Below are 18,254 nucleotides of genomic sequence, written 5' to 3' on the forward strand. Positions count from 1 at the left end.
TCAATGTAAAAATGGCAATTAAATTAATTAAACATCAGTTTTTCACTTATGGAGCAAATCAGTCATTGTTGCAAACAAATTACCAACATCTCCATGCTGTCTAGATGCAATATGTGTATTTTCAGATTTTTGTCTTAATAACTGAATTTTTTACAGTGGTTTCAAATCTGCTTTTCCATGCATGGACGGCTGCTAAACCTGCATGTCTGGCTTAGTCAATTTGTGAAGCTACACATGAATTGTCACTGACTAATTAGCTTGGTGAGATAGAAATTGATCTTTAGTCTCAGAGGTTGTGAGTTCAAGCCTCAGCTGATGCAAAAGGCAGATTTTATTGCTTAATTCCTAAATGTCTTCCAATTCTTCTGCTTGTTGCTCAGAATTGCCTAAAAATGCCCGGACCGACCCATCGCTGCGCAGCAGCTATAATTTACATTTTGATTTTTGTGTGTATTTTCCAGCCATGCAGTGGGTTCCATTAATTTCTTTACTGTATAAGCATATTAAAAAAATGCACCCAACAAATAAATATGTAAAGTGATTTTATTGCAAATTCTCATTTGAATAATTCACATTTATACAGACTTTTTATAGTTATGTTAGATGTCACTGCACAAATATTTGACTTTTTATGTGTTACATATTATTATATTTCCTCGGGGCTGAGAGAGACTGCTCTTAACAAAAAGCCACATAATAACAGACAGAGACATAACAACAGACTGACAACGCCTTCCAGATCACTTTAAAGATGCATTGACTACTATGACATACCATTAATTCATGGTCAGCAATAAAGGCATGAATTCATGTGTTGTAAAGATCTACCTCTCAGTTGGAGAACTCCTCTACTGATCAAATCAGCAAGCTCCATGGCTGCTGAGAAAATGAAAGGAAAAACTCTGTCCACATGAAATGTCAGTATCTACAAAAAGCACAAATGTATTGTACATTATTGCACTGAAATATTTTTTTCTTTTCCCAGTAGATCCATTTCATGATCTTCCATGAAAGGCCATTTAGCCGAGACATATGCCACAGACATAAAAGTGTTCCAATAAAAATTGAAAAGAGTGACTGACGCTCATTTTTATGCAGCCACACCCACACAAGACATAACATCCCCTCTTAGAATATGTGAGTGGGAATAAGTGAGTTGTTTGAACAACTAGTAATCACAAGTCATACACAATGTGAATCCTTTATCAGGAAGCCAGATTGTCCAACTGTCTGTTGCTACTTAGCATTGTGTGCCACCTGTGCAGAATGATCAATGATGAGTTCAAAAATGGTACTTTGTAGGGGTGGGGGGAAATAATCGATACAGCATAGTATTGCCATAGTTTTATGTGGCAACATCGTATCGTCACACAGTGCCAAGTGTCGCTCTTTTATTATATAAATTATTAATATTACAAATACAAATTAAACTTTAGGTAGCCTACTAGAATAAGATAAGCAATTGCTTTTTCAGTCCACTAGATACATTTTGCTGAAAAAAAAAGGCTGTAGTGAGATGAACAGACTGAAAACTTTATCTTATTCGATAAAAGAGATGTTGACAAAGTGAACATTAAACATTATTTGCAGTTGGAAAAGGGTAATAAATCACAAAACATCACAATATTTTTTACTGCAATACTCAGCATGTCACAACATGTTTAACATTGCAATAATATTGTATTGTAACTGAAGCATTGTTATTATATCGTGGATCCTCTGGTGAAATGTTTTCAGAAATATGTTTTAGCTGAATGTTAAACTGTGACTCTAGATCTTTTTGCTACCAGCTGGGTGTTATATTGTTCACTGTGTCAGAACAGCCAAGCTCGCATTATATCACCCACCAGCAGGAGCATTTATTGGCCTGGTTTGGTGCAGTGCATTCTGATAGTTGGTTTTGTACCTCTTGAGCAAAAGCAAATGTCACAGCCCTTCCCCACTGTTTTTTCTCTTGTCATGTAGCACCAATCTTGCATCTTCCTACTGCATAGACAGCCCCGTTTTATGAAAAGACCATCTTTGCAACAGTGAAATATTTGTAAAAATGTTTTGCAGTAACCACAACAAAGCTGCTGTTTTTGGTATCTGATGGTGTCATGATGATGAAGAAGCACAATTTCATGACACAATAAATGTAGTACACAGTTAGATTTAGGCTTTGTGGAAGACCAACCTGGTGCATCACTGTTTTGTAATCATCACGCAATGCTTCACAATGACATAAGTGGAAGGAGGTCTCATTTAACACAGAAAGTTAAAATCAAATCTAAAACCAAATTCCAAAAAAACTGGGATGCTGTTTTGAATGTATATCAATGCAATGATATTGCAAATCCTTTTTGACCTATATTCAGTTAAATACAAGCACGGGGCTAGGTTCACCATTGTGTGAAAAACTGCCAGGGCAAACAGTCCAACAGTTTAAGAACAACGTTTTTCAACACGCAATTTAGGTATTTCGCAATCTACAATTCATAGTATCTATAATATCATCATAAATGCAAAATGAAATACCCATGACCTCTGATCCTTCAGACAGCACTTATTAAATACCAACATGATTATATAAAGCATATTACCACATGGGCTCTGGAACACTTCGGAAAACCATTGTCAGTAAACACAGTTTGTTGCTGCATCTACAAATGCAAGTTGAGACTAAAGTCCACATTTCAAGCTGTTTTTGGAAATCATGGACGTTGTCACATTCTGCTCGTGTGCCAACAGCGTGGCTTCTTAGTAAAAGAGTGCAGGTACTAGACTAGCCTGCCTGCAGTCTAAACCTGTCTCCTCCTGAAAATGTGCAAAAAAAATGCAGAATACTACAACAGAGACCCCAGACTGTTGAGCAACTAAAGTCGTATATCAAGCAAGAATGGGAAGGAATTTAACTTTCAAAACTTCAACAGTTAGTGTTCTCAGTTCCCAAACACTTGGTGCGTGTTGTTAGAATAAAAGGTGATGGAACACAGTGGTAGACATGTTCCTGTCCCAACTTTTTTTGAAACATGTTGCAGGCGTCAAATTCAGAACAAGTGTATATTAACAAAAAACAATAAGGTTTATCAGTTTGAACATTTGATATCTTGTCTTTGGACTGCATTCAACTAAACATAGGTCAAAATGGATTTGCAAATCATTTCATTCTGTTTTTATGGAAGTTTTACACAGCGTCCCAACTTTTTTATATTCTTGTATAACTAAAGGATAAATATCTTTTAAAGTTAGTTGTAATGAATGCAGTTTTATGCATGTATTCTAACCATATACAAAACATCTTTACACACCAGGGGTGTGACGAAATAACAACACGAAAATCCCAAATACTTGACTGCAAATATTTTTGCTGGCTGTCCAGGTGGTGTCCAGCAAATGATGTGGATTTCGTTAATAATTGGCAAACTTTCTGGGGAAAACCTGGTCTGATTAGGAGAGACGGCATTCATCCCACTTTGGATGGAGCGGCCCTCATATCTTGAAACCTGGCCAAGTTTATTACTAATTCAAAACCCTGACAACCCAGAGTTGATATCAGGACTCAGAGTCGCAGTCTTGCACGCTTCTCTGAGCTTCTAGTGCACTTACCCACCCATAGAGTTATACAAACAGTGTCTGTCCCCCGACCACCTAAATTATCTAAATCTAAAATTAAACAAAGAGGAGTTGTGCATAACAACCTAATAAATTAAAACCTCCCCTGTGTGGATTGTGAAATATTAGGTCTCTATCATCCAAAGTAGTGTTAGTAAACAAATTAATATCAGATAATCATATTGATTTACTCAGCTTCACTGAAGCCTGGCTGTGTCAAGATGAATATGACAGTCTAAATGAATCCACTTTTCCCACTCATAATAACACCCACATTCCTTGGGGCAGCGGCCAAGGAGGGGCAGTTGCAGCCATTTTTAACTCTAGTCTGTAAATCAGCCCAAAACCTAAACTAGATTATAGCTCCTTTGAAAGCCTTGTTTTTAGTCTTTTACATCCAACCTGGAAAACCTCACAGCCACTTCTCAGTCCCTCCAGAAAATCGCGATCTTGCGATCGCAATAATTAACACAAATTCAGTGAAAGTCTGCAATATTTGCGGGGGCTTGCAATTGTTCAAAAGTCCCGCGATTTTCCCGTAGTGTAGTCATTCGCGAACGAATCGTTCAAAAGAATGAATCTGTTGAGTGAACGTACTGAACTGAATCACTTCCGGAACTGTTTTGTTCATTTCTCAGTTCAGTTGAGCTCAGCAGCGAGCATGCAGGCCGGGCGTGGAACTGCCGATTTGGTCCGTGCGAACGATGAATCACTCGCGAGTCGCGAGGCAGCCACGGTGCAGGGAGGGACTGCCTACTGCGTGAGGAATCACTCGGTGAACAATGTAACCCTGATCCCTGAGTGATTCAAATCATTTCTTCTCAGCAATACACTTTCATAGGGACCGTTTCCTCCAAGCTAATGGCTAATGTAGCCAGGAGTCAAGCCATACGAACACAATCACACACCTCCCCATTGTTTTAACAGACTTAGTTTCCAGATAAACAAACTTAAAACGTTAAGCTGGCTAGTAATGAGACTCACCAGTGCAGGGCAGATGCAGTAGCAGCAACAGAGAGACTGAGTGAATGGGGGTGTGTTCAAGTCTATCAGGCACTTTATTAATCTCGGAGGGAAATAACTTTTACTTTGCCAAATTGCCACAGCAACAACACACTGTCCGTGTGTTGTTACATGTAACAAGTACTGTATAAAACAAGTAGCAATAGAACAAAATATGAGTGAGTGATTAATGGGTGAACAAAAAAATGTGGTAGAACAAAATATATACAAATGTCAATAAAATTATGAATAGAATTAAAAGATGTGAATTACAGCAATAAATATGAATGACAACTAATTATACGTCAGAATATGGCAACACGTTTTTTTAATGTTATTGCTGCATTGTCATGTGAGAATACTGTGATTTTGAAGGCCTAATTTTCACTTGTATAATCACATCCAAACAAACTCATGAATCTGTCAATCAAGCTTTGGGGCCAGTCCCAATACCCCCCCTTAGCCCTACCCCTACATTTGTGCATTCCTGCGAGGGATAGGGGTGTACCTATTCCTTTTTGTGTGTAGGGGTAGGAGGCATAACGAGGGGTAGTGGGTATGAAACTAGCCCTTCGGAGTGAGGGATTTCAGATGCTGACTTGCCAGTGAGGGGTAGACGTCGCCATGGCTACCACCGATCAAGAGACTGAGAAAAAAGTTCATACATAGCTAATGTTACTGTCGTCAGGTTGCTTGTTAGCTAGCTAGCTAGCTCGCACTATCTGGCGTCTGTCATCTTTCCTGTTCTGCAAAATTGTCGGATTTTTCACATTACGATAACACGCCAGCTAGTATAACTATGCTGCTGCCTCGTAATGTTAGCTGGTTAGCTAGCTATCTAGCTAGCAGAAGTCCCCTGTCGTCTGTCATTCATTAAACGAAGCATGATGAATAATGCAAACGCGATCGGTAGGATGAACTCAACTGGAGACTCCATTATAGATGCTGGTTGGAAATGTAGATGGCTCGCAGCTTCCTGTTTAAAATAGTTACGTATGCGTGAACGTTACCAACGCGGTGACGTAGTGAGTGGTGTCCCAATTCCTAGTGAAAGATTTCAACCCCTACCCCTCATTGCTTCATTTCGAGGGCCAAGTGGTAGTGGGCAAGTGCTAGGGGTAGGGCCAATCAATTAAGTTACAGTAGACACTGAACTAAATATGATTTCATATTAGGCAGCTCAGTTTTATTTCTTTACTGTTCCTGAAAATGCATTGCAATGCAAATTGTATGCTTGACTTGCAATTAAACTGCACTTCTATATCACAACTTTGTTTTCTTGAGTGTTGTTTTCTTCTGAGAGTAGTCACCTGCAGGACTCAACCATTACAAGGGAGGGGTGACCACACAGCACAATGTACACACATACACACTTGATTGAAAGTTGTCCATATCTGCAAACAATCGGAGTGTGTGGTACGTTAAGTGAACGCACTGAATGTACTATACAGTAAGTGAACGTGAGCCCTCAGCCCTGAGCCCAATGCCGAACTGTAGTAGACCAGTTAAACCCTCATTCTAAACGGCGTTTATTTACAATAGCCTACTCGGCGAGGACACTTAAAAAATCATGATTTATAAACGTGTTTACTTTTATAAATGTGTTTGTCAAAGCAACACTGCCACAGCACTCGCGGAAGCCGTGAACTAAACTGAATGATGAATTTTTCAGCCGTGTTTCAGTTCAGTAAATGGACCTGCATTTGTATAGTGCCTTTCTAGTCATCTGACCACTCAAAGCACTTTTTACACTACGAGTCACATTCACCCCTTCACACACACATTCATACACTGGTGGCCGAGGCTACCATACAAGGTACCATTTGCTACTCAGTTTTAACACACTCACACAACGATGGAACAGCCATCGGGAGCAATTTGGGGTTCAGTATCTTGCTCAAGGATACTGAGACATGCAGACTGGAGGAGCAGGGGATTGAGCCATTGATCTTTTGATTGGTAGACGACCCGCTTTACCTCTGAGCCACAGCCGCCCCAGTGAGTTGGACTACGCAGTACACAGTCAGGGCTCCTCCCGCCAAGCACTGAACGATTTGGTGAACGAATCTTTTGAATGGATCATTTTAATGAACTGATTCTAGTGATTCAGTAACATCTAAAGAACTGCTTTGCCCATCACTATTTTCCCACGTTTTTCCGCATTTTCTGTCCAACCGGAAGTCGTCGTGCATGCGACGTCATTTGAAACGTCATCAGACGCGTCATCAAATGCGCTAATGGCATGGCAGTATGGAGAAACGCTCTGTATTGACATAAGAATTTACACTGTTTAAATACAATATGTGTTGAATTTATCAAAATGTTATGTTTACAGAAGATGTAGTTTACATGTTGTTTTACAGTCACATTGTGTGGTTTGAGAGCTACAATATTCACTCAGGATTTTTTGCAACATTATTGGAGTCCATGTTTTGAAAGTTATTAAATAAAACTGAAGAAGAGAACTATAAAAAACATTTGCAGCTATTTTTGTAATATTCAGTATGATTATTATAGCAAGTGATTACATGACCTATGTTTTTGGACGTAGTAATAGAAAATAAAAAAAGACATTTTTTTCCCCTCCTTTTGTCATTAGCCGCAATTTTTGTCATTTGCCGCAATTTCCCGCAAAAAAATCACATAAAAATGCTGCAAATTTAATCGCAATTTTTGACAAAATTGGCCACAAATTCAAGTTTTTTTTCCCGCAAGATCCTGGAGGGACTGACTTCTGTTTGTTATAGTGTACCGTGCTCCTGGCCTGTATTCTGAATTTTTATCTGAATTCTCCGAGTTTTTATCCAGTTTAGTTCTTAAATCAGATAAAGTTATTATTGTAGGTGATTTTAACATTCATGTTGACGTTGATAATGACTCCCTCGCTACTGCGTTTATCTCATTATTAGACTCCATTGGCTTCAGTCAGGGTGTATATAAACCCACTTACTGTTTTAACCACACCCTCGATCTAGTTCTGATGGATGGAATTGAAACTGATAACCTAATAGTCTGTCCACAGAATCCCTCTCTCCCAGATCATTATTTAATAATTAACTTTTGATTTCTTTCTACTCGATTACATGCCACTTAGCAACAGTTACTATAATAGGTGTTTATCAGATAGTGCTCTCGCAAAATTTAAGGAAATGATTCCATCGATGCCATTTAATACCATATCCTTCTGTAACAGAGGTTTCCCATACCGACTTTAAACTCTTTGGGAATTGATCATCTTGTCGATAGCGCTACAGGCTCGCTGTGAACAACACTCGACTCCATAGCACCTCTTAAAAAGGAGTTATCAAAGCAGAGAAAGTTCGCTCCTTGGTACAACTCTCAAACTCGTAAGTTAAAACAAATATCGTGAAAATTTGAAAGGAATTGGCGATTAACCAAACTGGAAGAATCTTGTTTAGTCTGGGCAGACAGTCTCAAAACGTTTAAGAGGGGCCTCCGCAATGCCAGAGCAAACTATTATTCAGCATTAATAGAAGAAAATAAGAACAACCCCAGGTTTCTTTTCAGCACTGTAGCCAGGCTGACTGAGATTCGCAGCTCTATTGAGCCTTATATTCCTTTAGCCCTTGGCAGGAATGATTTTATGAGCTTTTTTAATGACAAAATTTTACCTATTCGACCTATTCATGACCTCCTGCCCTCAAACGGAACCAATCTGCCCTCAAACACAGCTGTAAGACCTAATATATATTTAGATAGCTTCTCCCCGATTTCTCTTCAACAACTGACTTCAATGATCTAAATCATCAACGTGTCTCTTAGACCCCATCCCAACTAGGCTACTAAAGGAAGTCTTACCTTCAGCTAACACTGACTTATTAGACATGATCACTATATCTTTATTAGCAGGCTAAGTACCACAATCGTCTCAGGTAGCTGTTATTAAACCTCTTGTAAAAAAGCCCACCCTGGATCCAGAGGTGTTAGCCAACTATAGACCAATTTCTAATCTTCCCTTTCTTTCAAAGATCCTTGAGAAAGTAGTCGCAGACCAGCTGTGTGACTTTCTCTGCGATAATAATTTATTTGAGGAATTTCAGTCAGGATTTAGAGTGCATCATAGCACTGAGACAGCACTAGTTAAAATTTTACTCGTGGTCCCTAAAGTCTCCAAAAGTAGATCAGGAACCAGAGCCTTCAGCTATCAGGCTCCTCTTCTGTGGAATCATCTTCCTGTTTCAGTCCAGGTGGCAGACACCGTCTCCACATTTAAGACTAGCCTAAAGATTTTCCTTTTTGATAAAGCTTATAGTTAGGGCTGGCTCAGGCTTGTCTTGGACCAGCCCCTAGTTAGGCTGACATCGGCCTAGTCTGCCGGGGGACCTCCTATAATACATCACCTATAATACACTGAGCACCTTCTCTCCTTCTCTCTCTCTCTCTCTCTCTCTCTCTCTCTCTCTCTCTCCTTTGCTAACATTCACATCCTATTACTGCATGTCACTAACTCGGCTTCTTCTCTGGAGCCTTTGCGCTCCACTGTCTTGCAGGTTACCTTGTATCGCAGCTGTGCCTGGATCGTGTGACGTGGTTGTGCTGCTGCCGTGGTCCTGCCTGATGCCTCCTACTGCTGCTATTATCATTAGTTATACCTACAATATATTGTACCACAATAGCCATAATTATTATTGTAATATTATTACTTAAATTAATGTTGTTGTAAGCTGTCATTACTGTCTGTCCTGCATCTCTCTCTGTCTCTCTTTCCTGGAAGAGGGATCCCTCCTCAGTTGCTCTTCCTGAGGTGTCTACCATTTTTTTAGGGGAGTTTTTCATTATCCGCTGTGAGGATCCAAAGGACAGAGGGATGTCGTATGCAGTAAAGCCCTCTGAGGCAAATTGTTATTTGTGATAATGGGCTTTATAAATAAAATTGAATTGAATTGAATTGAATTTTGTATCAAAACTATTCATACTGGCAGTGATGTGAATTGGTGACAGTTGCAACACTTGTTCAACAAAAGCTTTTGTCTGCGGTCTGTCTGCAGTAAGTTGTTGTTTAGCCGAAGGTATTGGAATCTATTATATCAAGCTTCTTTTTATGAATTCTGACAAAATTTGAGTACCCTCTGGTAAACAGTTACACAGTGTACACGTCTCAGGCAATTATTGTGAAAGGTAAGAATGAAGGAGTGGATCTGACATGGACTTCCTTTGTCAGAGGAGTAATTTAAATTTTGGTAAACAGTCCATGGTTTGTGTGAGCCTCCATGTTGTGTTGTAATCCTCATTCAGAGGATGTTTTGTGGGCGCAAAGTGATTGATGCCTTGATCCTTTTTTTTGCGGTGCAAAAGTCTAGAAAAATTGACCTCATTCAAGTAAACAAAACGGTGCTTTTCATTGCGTAATGTTCATGTTCTGTGTTTAAGTACTCATAACAAAGATAACAGTTTGAAGAGTATGTACTGAAGAGCAAATCAACCATATGGAAGAAATGCCCCTTGTGTTTAAAGGCCTTGAATGCACATGTCAATATATGGTTTATTAATGCTCCACAGCTGAGACAGGTATGATGAAATGAGGTATGATATGAAACTGATTCAATGCTTTATGCATAACATAGTTTAAAACGTGCTAGTGGACAAAAGCATGGACAGAGTATCACAAAGTGGTTTACAAACACATTTGTCAATTACTTATTTGAAGCCCCTGTGTGCAGAAATATCTTGGCAACCTTAAGATGATTTTGAAAGCTATAGCAGAGGCAGCAGCTTTGCCATCTCCCACAGTTGCTGTTTTCTTTTTTCTTTTCATTTGGAGTTACCAGAGTTAGATTCATTTTATTTAACACAGCCATGTGATTTTACCACTCTTCTATTTAACCTCCCATGTTTATGAGCAAGCTAATAGCACCTGATAGCACCTGATATAATCTTAAAGCCTCCTGATGTTTCAGTCGTTTCCATGATTTCTAGTGTGGTGACTCATCCAGTCAATTATCTTACAATGTGATGGCCATGTTGACAGCTAAGGACAAACCATGTCACCAGTATTTACTGAGGCGTTTCTTCATATGTTTGTTGCTCACCTGCCTCACAAACACATATCTTCTATTTTTACAAGTGTACTAATCCACACAGACTCTGAAATAAGCATGTCACATGTCATTACGCGGCCCCCTCCATACTCTTTTGTGTGCCTTGTGAGGTACTTGTGAATGGTACATACAGTACAGGCGAATTTATTCAGAAGAAATAAGGAGTGAATAAAAACCAGTTTTGTTCTTGTATACTTCACACGTAACCTACTTGAAAACAAATCCTACCCATTGAAAAAAAAAACAGTAGATTGGGAGGTCCTTCTGACATGACACAGGCTGGTAAAGACAGTTCGGCTGGTGATTGTGCTGCTGGTTTCACATATACAGCTGGTGGTACTGGTGGCTGTAAGAGTTGATGTGGATAGAATGGATGTTTCCATTTACATGCCACTGACTCCTTATAGGATTGGTTTATTTTCTTCAAATCTGTCTTAAAACAATACTTTGCTCAATGTTATCATTCCTCCTGATAATAAAGCCCTTCCTAATGCACATTCAATGTGAGTGATGGAGGACAAAATCCACAGTCACAGTACAAAAAAGCCCCGTTTCCACCAAACACTTTCCGTATGGTACCAGAACCAAAAGTAACCCTTCAGACATGGTACCTATACACTAGATCCATTCAGCATTTCCACTACAAACAGTACTCTTAAATGTGGGCAGGGTTGTTGTAACTCCCTGATACAGAGAGAAGGCTGCACCTCATTTATCGTCCACAGAACAGGGTTGCACACCAACATTTTTAAAACAAAACAGAACAGGCTGCAGTGACAGTCTCTCTCAGTGGGATATTTAAAAATAGCAAGTTTGTGCATTTAGTCCGTCTCGGGCAAGCGCAAGGGTTTAGTGCTGCCAGAGCCCAGAGGAACCACGCTCCACAATGCTTTTATTTTTGTCCAAGCGAGGATTAGAATATATGCAGTTCACATAATCCATCTGAAATTAATAAAAAATTTTTAAACCCTTGAAGATCCACTCATTACTTAAAGTGTGTCATCCAAGAGGGACAATAAAAACTAATGGAATGGTCAGAGTTGTCATATTGAAATTTAAGGTGTGTTATTAATTAATTAAGTTATTTTTTTCTCAGTCTACAGCTGCTGCAAGAGGCAGCAAAACATCCTTTCATGCCACAACTCAGCGCTCAGCAAGAGTGACAGTCCTCTATCTAATGGACTGCAGTGTTTCTAGCTCCACCTTTTAGTACCAGATCTGTGTGCTGGGTAACCCAAAAGAGGGGTGACCAAAATGGGGACAGTTAGGAATGGTTCCATTAGTACCATCCACAACTTTTCACAGTGGAAATGGAACAAGTGCGTACCGAACTGAACTGTACCGTACCAGACTGCTTGGTGGAAATGGGGATGAATGCATTCCACAACACACACAATAGTAAAAAGTCAATATGGGGCTGCAGAAGTCTGAATCCAACAAATGAAGTGGATATATATTCCATAGTTATGGCCTATTTTGTACAAAATCCATCCTTTTTGGTTCCCTGGTAAGTGTTTTCCTGTTGAGCTTTGGCAGGTGGACAGGAAGACAAAGAGAAGAACCCATACTAAAAAGACTATCTTTGGAAGATACCCACTTGATTCAACAGACTAAGGCCTTATTCCGACTGCCAGCCCAAACTGGTTTTTGGCATATCCAGATAGTACTCAGATTGATATAGAAAGTCTGGGCAGCAAAAACCACATGAAATGCAATTTTCATTTCTTACTGTATATGCTACCATTAGGGTCAGTTTTCAAGAATTATAATCTTTCTTTTCATTGTTATGCCGATGATGTTCAGATTTACCTGCCTTTAACATCAAAATCCAGTGACTCTGTACAGACATTGCTTGATTGCCTAAACGATGTTAAATCCTGGATGACCACAAACTTTTTGAATCTAAATGAAAACAAGACTGAAATCATAATGTTTGGATGTGGTCCAGCAGACTTTCCTGCTGGCTTTCTGGGCCCCCTTACACCAAACATCCTGTCATCAGCGAAAAATCTGAAATTTGATCGCCAGGTCAGTTCGGTTGTGAAAAACAGCTTTTTCCGTTTGAGGATTTTATCGAAAGTAAAAGGGTACCTGCCACGTAAAGATCTTGAGACTCTAATCCATGCTTTTATTAACACACGACTGGATTACTGCAACTTACTGTACTTTGGCCCGGACCACTCACTCTTGCATTGCCTGCAGCTGGTACAAAATGCAGCTGCCCATCTCCTCACTGGCAAACGCAAGCGTGACCACATATCTCCTGTCCTAGCTTCGCTGCACTGGCTCCTGGTTGCTTTTAGAATAGATTTTAAAATTTTATTGTTTGTTTTTAAAGCTCTCAATGGCCTAGCCCCCCAGTACTTGACTGAGCTCCTCCGTATCCACGCCCCTGCCAGAACATTGAGATCTTCTAATCAGCTGCTACTGGTCACCCCCAAAATGAGGCTAAAAACCAAAGGTGACTGAGCCTTTGTGGTGGCGGCCCCTAGGCTCTGGAACAACCTGATCTGGCACATCCACTCTGCGGGATCGATTGAGGTTTTTAAATCCTCCCTAAAGACACACCTCTTCTCCTTGGCTTTTAATCGAGTTTAAATGGACTTCTGGCAAAATTTTAATTTAATTTTAATTTATTTTATTCTATTTTATAGCACTGTGTTTATGTACTTTGGTATTTATTTTATTTATTGTAATTCCTGTATTGTATGGGTCACTTTTATCATCTGTGCTGCTTTTAATCTGTACAGCACTTTGGTCAAACCCGGTTGTTTTAAATGTGCTCTATAAAAGTTTGAGTTGAGTTGAGTTGAGAATTTTTGAAAATCAGATACAAACCACATTTGGAAGTGGTTTCACATGGGATTGGGTTGATATTCAAATCACATTTCCACAGACGTGTCTCAGTCTGGATGCTCAAATTAGATCTTAAAGAGCCTCTTGTAAGATGTCACTGTCCAGCTGAGCATACTGTACACTAAAGAAGTTAACATTGGGGTGGTAAATGTCATGTGAGACATAACGTTACTAATGCTAAATATCTCTGCAATGCTGCATGACAGAGACTTACTTTATTTTCCCTTTCCCTATTTACTGTTATTGTTAGCCTCCATTTCTCATGCTGCCTTGTCCAAAAGCTGCATCACCTGTGTGGCTACGTACTTACTGACACCATGCCATTACCATAGCAACCCATACAGATTGGTTGTTGATTTCCAGACACACAAATTCGATCTAATCACTTGCAAATAACAGTGCAGACAGTCTTTCTTAAAGGTCTGATTTGAAAAACAAAATCAAAAACAAACAGCTTAACTCCAGAGGGAGTGAGACCAAAACAAACTTGTTCCATAAGGTCAGATTATTTTCTTTATCCAGAGCTCTTTGAGCTCTTTAGCAGAAACATTTCCTGATGGTTTGTGTATTGTTCACTGGTGCATGGAAAATAAGCTCCGTACTTTAAACATTGGATTGCGTTGTTAATGTGCTAACTGGCAGTTTTCCAGTTTCCCTTTTTAAATGACAATAACAGACAACTACTGTCTGCTGGTGTTATTTCCTCTCAAGCAGGCTTAGAACATACGTCGCCTGTAGTCTTTCCAGTGTGCTCATGTGCAACTTTTTGGTTGAGACAAAGGGGATGTAAAGCGACACAGCATGGGCCTTTGTTGCCACGAGTTGGTTTGTTGTGTTTGGGTCCTTAGACTGCTAAAGCCTTGTATTAGTTTCAGCTCAACGTTGCTTTGTTTTTGCACAGAACTGTGGATTTTGTTGCCCATAACTTAAATTGAAATCTATACGAGCACTTGACTATTGTTTTCAGACAGCCTTGAAAAATGGGAACCTATCCTTTGATTCGTTGTGGGTATTAAGTGAGAAATCTGTAGGACTTTTATGTTATTGATCTGAAATATTAGGCCTCATTTACCAACATCTTCCAAAGTTTTTTCTCAAATTTGTTCTTAAGAAAGGTCCTAAGAAAAGTCTACGTCAGATTCATGATGTGAGACTGCAGGGATGAGACTGCAGTGCGGTGTGCGCACACAGAACTTGAAGAAGAAAAAGAAGAAGAAAAGTTGAGAGAAGTAAGACTAGAATGTCCAACCTCTAAAGAGGGTGGAGCAACGGACTCCAGAAAAAACTTCAATAGCTCTGAAGTGAACGTGCTTCTGCAGGAAGCATACACCAAACAAGCTGTCACTGTTAGTAGAGTCAGGAGTGGATATAAAATAGCACAAAAAAGATGTATCGGATACTAAAAATATGTGTTAATCAACCACCCCACGCACAAACTTTATGCATTACAGCACAACTGTCAGGACTGAGGACAGAGATGAGCATGGTGGCATTCTCCAAGGTGTGGCTGCAAGTGTTTAAAGAGAGACAGCAAGAGGGGGAGAATAGGTGGAAGTGGACTATTTCACGAAGTGTTTCTGTGAGTTATTAATAACTTACCCAGAATGGTGCTTTGTTACTTTCTGCCCTGGCTGTCCTATCCGCCCGTGATATTTTCTAACAGTAATCACTGGATACATGGTTCTCGTTAACATAACTAGTTTGAATTGTAAGTGGAGTGTTTATTTTAAAAAACCATAATGCTTTTTGTAAAATAATCAAAATGATTATTTAAAAAATTATGAATTATAAAAATTCATTGTAATTCAAAGTCAATAATACTACTGTGCTCCTGAGTGTGTGTACATTCTTACCTAAGAAAAGAAAAAAAAAGGAAATCCCAAATAAGGAAACAGTTGTGAATGTTAGAATCTTTGTGAAAGCTGCATAAGTGGTTTTTAAGAAGAAATGTCTTTTACAGAATAGTTGGTGAATGAGGCCCATTATTCTTGTTTAACTGAAATGGCAAGACTGTACTGTAACCTTTGCTGCTGAAAACTGTACAGTAGACTGACTCAAGTAAACTATGTGCTTTGATTAAAACAGTGCCTTTCATATATGAATATATTAATACAAAAATATCAAGCTACTTTTTCAGATACGGCAAGGGACCATCTAAAAATAGTGACTTTTCACTATACTGTCCATTTTACAAAGTGTCTGCCATTACGCTCTCTTCTCATTATTTATTTTCCTATATCGAATCCCACAATCACTGACAAATGTAAAGAACAGTACATAGTCACGGGTTACTATCCAACCAGCCAACAACCATCATCATGCAGTGCTAATGATCAACAGTATCTGATGTTGTTTTTACTATTTTCAAAACTGTCTTTCTCAACAATTCTAAATATTGCGAATAATGAATCTGTGAGAACATGTTTTCAGACATAGTTCAGGTGTTTGTTAACGTTTCAGAAGGATTCTAGGGCTGGACCTGGTCTTGATGGCTGAGGTAGCAGACTTGGTCTGGTTAAGGCCCTTTGTTGAGCCCTCGGAAGTGATAGAATAGCTACTGACAGGTGCAATGTCCTTTGTCGAGTCTTCTGTGGTACACTTGGAAGTATCTTTTGCAGCACCTTTAGAATTATGGATAGAGTAACTGCTGGCTGGTGAAGTACACTTGGTATTGTCCTTGCTAGCACCTTTGTTAGTACCCTTAGCAGTGTGCTTGGCAGAGTAAGTGGCTGGTGGGTCAGTGTGTATGTGTATAGGTGTCACTGAGTTGATAGCAGCTTTAGTTACAGAAGTCCTAGCAGTAGCAGCTCTGGCAACAGTCCTAGAATCAGCAGTTCTGGTAATTAGCTTAGGGATTGTGGATGAAGCAGGCTGATTTCTCTGGAGCCTCTTTTCTCTGACATGTCGATACATGACCTCACTGACAGGGCTGATGTCAACGTTTGTGATAATGCTGGTAAAGTTGACCCTTTTTTGAGAGGGCTCCAGAGCACAGACCTTGGTCAAGCTTAACTCTCTAACATTCACCTTGTCCTGTAGGTCGTCACTAATGCAGCTGCCCCTCTCTAGTCTCATCTCTCCAACACGGCCACATCTATTTTGTCTAAGTTCTTCATCATGACTACTACCAGTGATTTCTCCAGTATTACTCACATACCCCTCTTTACCATCTTTAGCACAGTCCATCTTCTTCTGTAGTATCTCACCAGTATGGTAGTCACTCTCCAATGGGACATCACCGTCTTCGCATTGCACTGTCCCGCATTTCTTCGATGAGTTGATGTCCGAAGGAACCCGATTCAGGGGGCTAGGGCTGGTATCTGGTGGGAGGCCTCTTCTTCTTCTGGACAACCTTAGGACCCCAGGGTTCTCACTCAGCGGTCTGATGACTGAGCCATTAGTCAATGGTATTTGATTTGGAGTCCTGCTTGAATGTCTTCCTGAGTTCTGGAGACTACTGAAGGTCTTGGGGTTGCTATAGTAGTTAGAAACTGTTCGGTGGTGAAGAGGAAGGTGCTGATTGCGAGGCAGTTGGTGTTTGCTATGCCGGGAGAGGTGGTTGTTGTTGGTTTCCTGGAGTCTTGGTTTACAGGTACTGCTAGGCCTTGTGCAGGGCCTGGGGGGGCATCTGCTGCCCACCCCTGTCCTAGGCTTTAAGGTAGGAACTGACCTGACACAAGAGGTTCTTTGTTCAGAGAGTCCAGTCATCAGGGCAACCTGCAGCAGAAAGAGATCATGATAGCTCATATTAAGGCATGGGAATAAGTATATTAGCAGAAAACAGTTATGAGCAAAATTCTATAAACAGATGGCCTGTACAGGCCCAGTGAAAGAGCAGCATACTATACTTCAGGAATGCAATTCAGTTAAAAGGAATAATTACATGGGGGATTTGATTTAATTGCTCAGAGACGGTCTTCAACTTGTGTAGCAGTATGTTTCTTTAAGGTGCTTGTAGGATGGTCGAATAGCTTCAGACATTCCCCAAACCGTCCACTCCAACGTGGTATAAGAAGGGGTGTGTCTAACCATTTCTGAAGTACAACATATAAATGTCTTCCAGCATAGGCTGTCGGAAAATGTCTGAAACGTCTGTTGTCCCCATATTTGAACAAAACCTGTCAGCTGGCTGCCAGCAAAACAGCTGGCTTTCATCTGAAACATCTGGGGTCCATTTCACAAAGCAGGTTTAGTAAAAACTCAGAGTCTGTTAACCCTGAAATGATGGAAACTCTGACTTTTCCATTTCAAAAAGGGAGGTAACTCAAACCAGAGAAAGAGGGGTAACTCTAGCCTGTTTCAGAGAGAGAGGTAACTTAAGCTCTCGGTCAGTTACCGTAGTAACAGACTCTATGAACCTAACCTGGTCGGGACCAGGTTTTTCTCAATGAACCTCGAGTTTCTCTCTGTCTCCGCCCTCTTTCAGAGCCACACACTCCATTTGATTTCCTCATTCATTCAGTCAGCAGGCGAATTTTGGCGTAGCCTAGTTCTGCTGTCTGTCTTTTAAAAAAATCATTTAAAAAATCAGAGTCAGAATATTAGAAGTCCATTAGGCACAGTAGGTGGTGACTTTTTTCACTAACATGGCATGTCCTTTTGATAACGATCCCGTGGATGAAGGTGCAGCATTACTGCGCAGAGAATTAAATATTCGTCGGGAGATGGTTATCAGACCGCGCATAGATGTTCTAGCATTTCCACACAATTATCTTTTTGAGCTGTACCGTTTTACGTCACAGT

At 40.0% G+C, this 18,254-nt stretch overlaps 1 protein-coding gene across 1 annotated transcript in view; it reads right to left on the bottom strand.

Annotated features, from left to right (window-relative positions):
* Window positions 1-555: 555 nt before the first annotated feature.
* Window positions 556-18,254, bottom strand: part of LOC126391212 (uncharacterized) — a 59,398-nt gene continuing 41,699 nt past the window's right edge. Inside the window, exon 4 of the mRNA XM_050045811.1 lies at window positions 556-17,228. Within this exon, the coding sequence (XP_049901768.1) occupies window positions 15,960-17,228 (1,269 nt within the window). The 3' untranslated portion in view covers window positions 556-15,959. The remainder of the gene's footprint in view (window positions 17,229-18,254) is intronic.

The sequence above is a fragment of the Epinephelus moara genome, chromosome 6 (genome assembly GCF_006386435.1).
Source record: "Epinephelus moara isolate mb chromosome 6, YSFRI_EMoa_1.0, whole genome shotgun sequence".
NCBI classification, from domain to species: domain Eukaryota; kingdom Metazoa; phylum Chordata; class Actinopteri; order Perciformes; family Serranidae; genus Epinephelus; species Epinephelus moara.